Raw genomic sequence first — 1,911 nt, forward strand, 5'->3', positions numbered from 1 at the left:
CCCAGGAGGTCATTCAGATGTCTTACATCCTGTTGTATGCTGGATGTGGCCTCAAGGATGCCTATCTCCCACGCATCTTGTGATGGAAAGGGCCAAGTACTGACACTTTCTGTGGCTTAAAAGCAGAATGTGTTTGCAGATGCCTACATGGAGTATCAGTTAAGTTAATTAACAACCCTCTGTTGGATGTTTTGGGTTCATAAAACAGTGTCTCTTGATGTGTCCCCCACTTGCCCAGGGGACGTTGAGCTCTGGAGTTCCTCAGAGGGAAAATGTAATGACCACGCCAAGGCAGTCCACTACACAAGTTTTGTCTAGGGTCACAAGACAACATGTTCAATGGCACGTTTCTTTACTTTCAGTTTTACTGAGGTTATAAAGGGACTCGTGTTAAGAAGGGTCTTACACAAGCAGGTGTAGCCCACAGCTGGTCTCTTCTGTCCTCTATCACCTTTATAAGATAACCTATAGAGCCTGATAGACAGAGCCTGTTGCCTCCTTTATAAGTGTTCATTCCAGGTAAGCATTGTTTATTTGTTAAAATATTGAATTAAAGTCTTATTCTACCTAAACTAAGTGGGACATTTTTCATGCTCAGATTTGTTATATATATATTTTGAATGCATTCAAAAGCAGGAAACCTTATGAAAAAAAAAAAAATAAAGGGTCTGTTTTGTGCTCTGTCTGTCTCAACAGCTCATCCTGTTGCACAGCCATTACACATAAATCCATAATGGCTATGTTCACAGCAAGTACTGTTGTTGATGCAGCACTGTCAACAGCTAAGCTCCTTCCAACGCACCGTCAGTGCTTCATTGAGATAACAAATAAATGCTGTAACTACACCCTCTGTAACCCCAGGTAACTGCAGTTATTTCTTTGGTCTTTTACTGACAAAAGTTCTTCACAATTACGTGCAACTTCTTAATGCTTATCCTCTGTGTCTAGTGTATACATGGATAGTGGATTCTGTGCTGAACCTTTGCCACAGAGTATTGAGCCGACTTCATCTGGGAGCGCACTGTTCACCAAGACTGCCAACAGAGCTCGAGGAGCTGTTGGTGTCTTCACTTATGACCTCCTCGACAAATCTACAAAGGAGTCCACAGAGAAAATGGTTGTCATGTTTTCTGTGCCCTACGACTTCAACCTGTACTCCAACTGGTACGCAGTGGGAATCTTTGACAAGAGCAAAGAGTGTAATCATGATCTGAATTATCAGATGTACAACAACACTCACCACATGTTCACCAGGAAAAAAGCAGGCCTTAATGTCAGACACAGCAAAGATCGAGTTGCCATCATGGCATCAATGACAGACTCTTACCAGCCTGTCATGAAGGTGGAAGTTAAGGACGACTGAGAGAATAGAGAAGTGCTCACATGCAAATGGTATTTTAAACTGCATATTTGTGTATTTCCAAAAGTATTATGCTTTCTTTTCCAATGCTTTTATAAGTGATTTTGTGCCAATAGGTAATAACAGAGTGTAATTTTGGTAAATCTTGTTCTGATCATGAAGAATTATGAATCCAGGCCCCATATTGCTTAACAATATTACCTCACTGCTTTTGTGTAATAGAAGCTTTAATATGTAGGAACTGTAGTAGAGCACAAGATGGCTTTCTTTCAGAACAAGAGAAAAAGATGATGCATTTGATATATCACATGTAGTGTGATTTCAGCTGTAAGGCTTTGTGTCAAGCTTTTGGGGGCCTTATTAGATCATGTAATCTGTATTATACTGCTTTGAAAATGCTTGCTTAAAAATACAATACAATCATCTTTCTTGTGAATGGTTTGTCATTTGTAATATTTCTGAAACAAGTTAACTGTACCATAATGGAATCAGCTAAGACGTTTGCTACTGTCTTGAAAACAGAATTTATATCTGATAACACAATTCCCCCA

The 1,911-nt window shown here is 39.7% G+C and overlaps 1 protein-coding gene across 1 annotated transcript; it reads left to right on the plus strand.

The window, feature by feature from the left end:
- Positions 1-1,641, plus strand: LOC121956194 (uncharacterized). Its single transcript, XM_042504330.2, has 3 exons — positions 1-519; positions 697-861; positions 949-1,641. Exons 2-3 carry the CDS (start codon positions 734-736, stop codon positions 1,361-1,363), a joined length of 543 nt encoding a protein of 180 aa, XP_042360264.2. The 5' UTR covers positions 1-519; positions 697-733; the 3' UTR covers positions 1,364-1,641.
- Positions 1,642-1,911: the final 270 nt, after the last annotated feature.

The sequence above is a fragment of the Plectropomus leopardus genome, chromosome 18, assembly GCF_026936395.1.
Source record: "Plectropomus leopardus strain MGB_pleo_1.0 chromosome 18, ASM2693639v1, whole genome shotgun sequence".
Lineage (NCBI taxonomy): Eukaryota > Metazoa > Chordata > Actinopteri > Perciformes > Serranidae > Plectropomus > Plectropomus leopardus.

Coding starts and splice junctions, on each gene's coding strand:
- LOC121956194 (XM_042504330.2), top strand. CDS start 734: ATGGCTATGTTCACAGCAAGTACTGTTGTTGATGCAGCACTGTCAACA. Junction 862..948: donor TACACCCTCTGTAACCCCAG/GTAACTGCAGTT, acceptor CTCTGTGTCTAG/TGTATACATGGATAGTGGAT.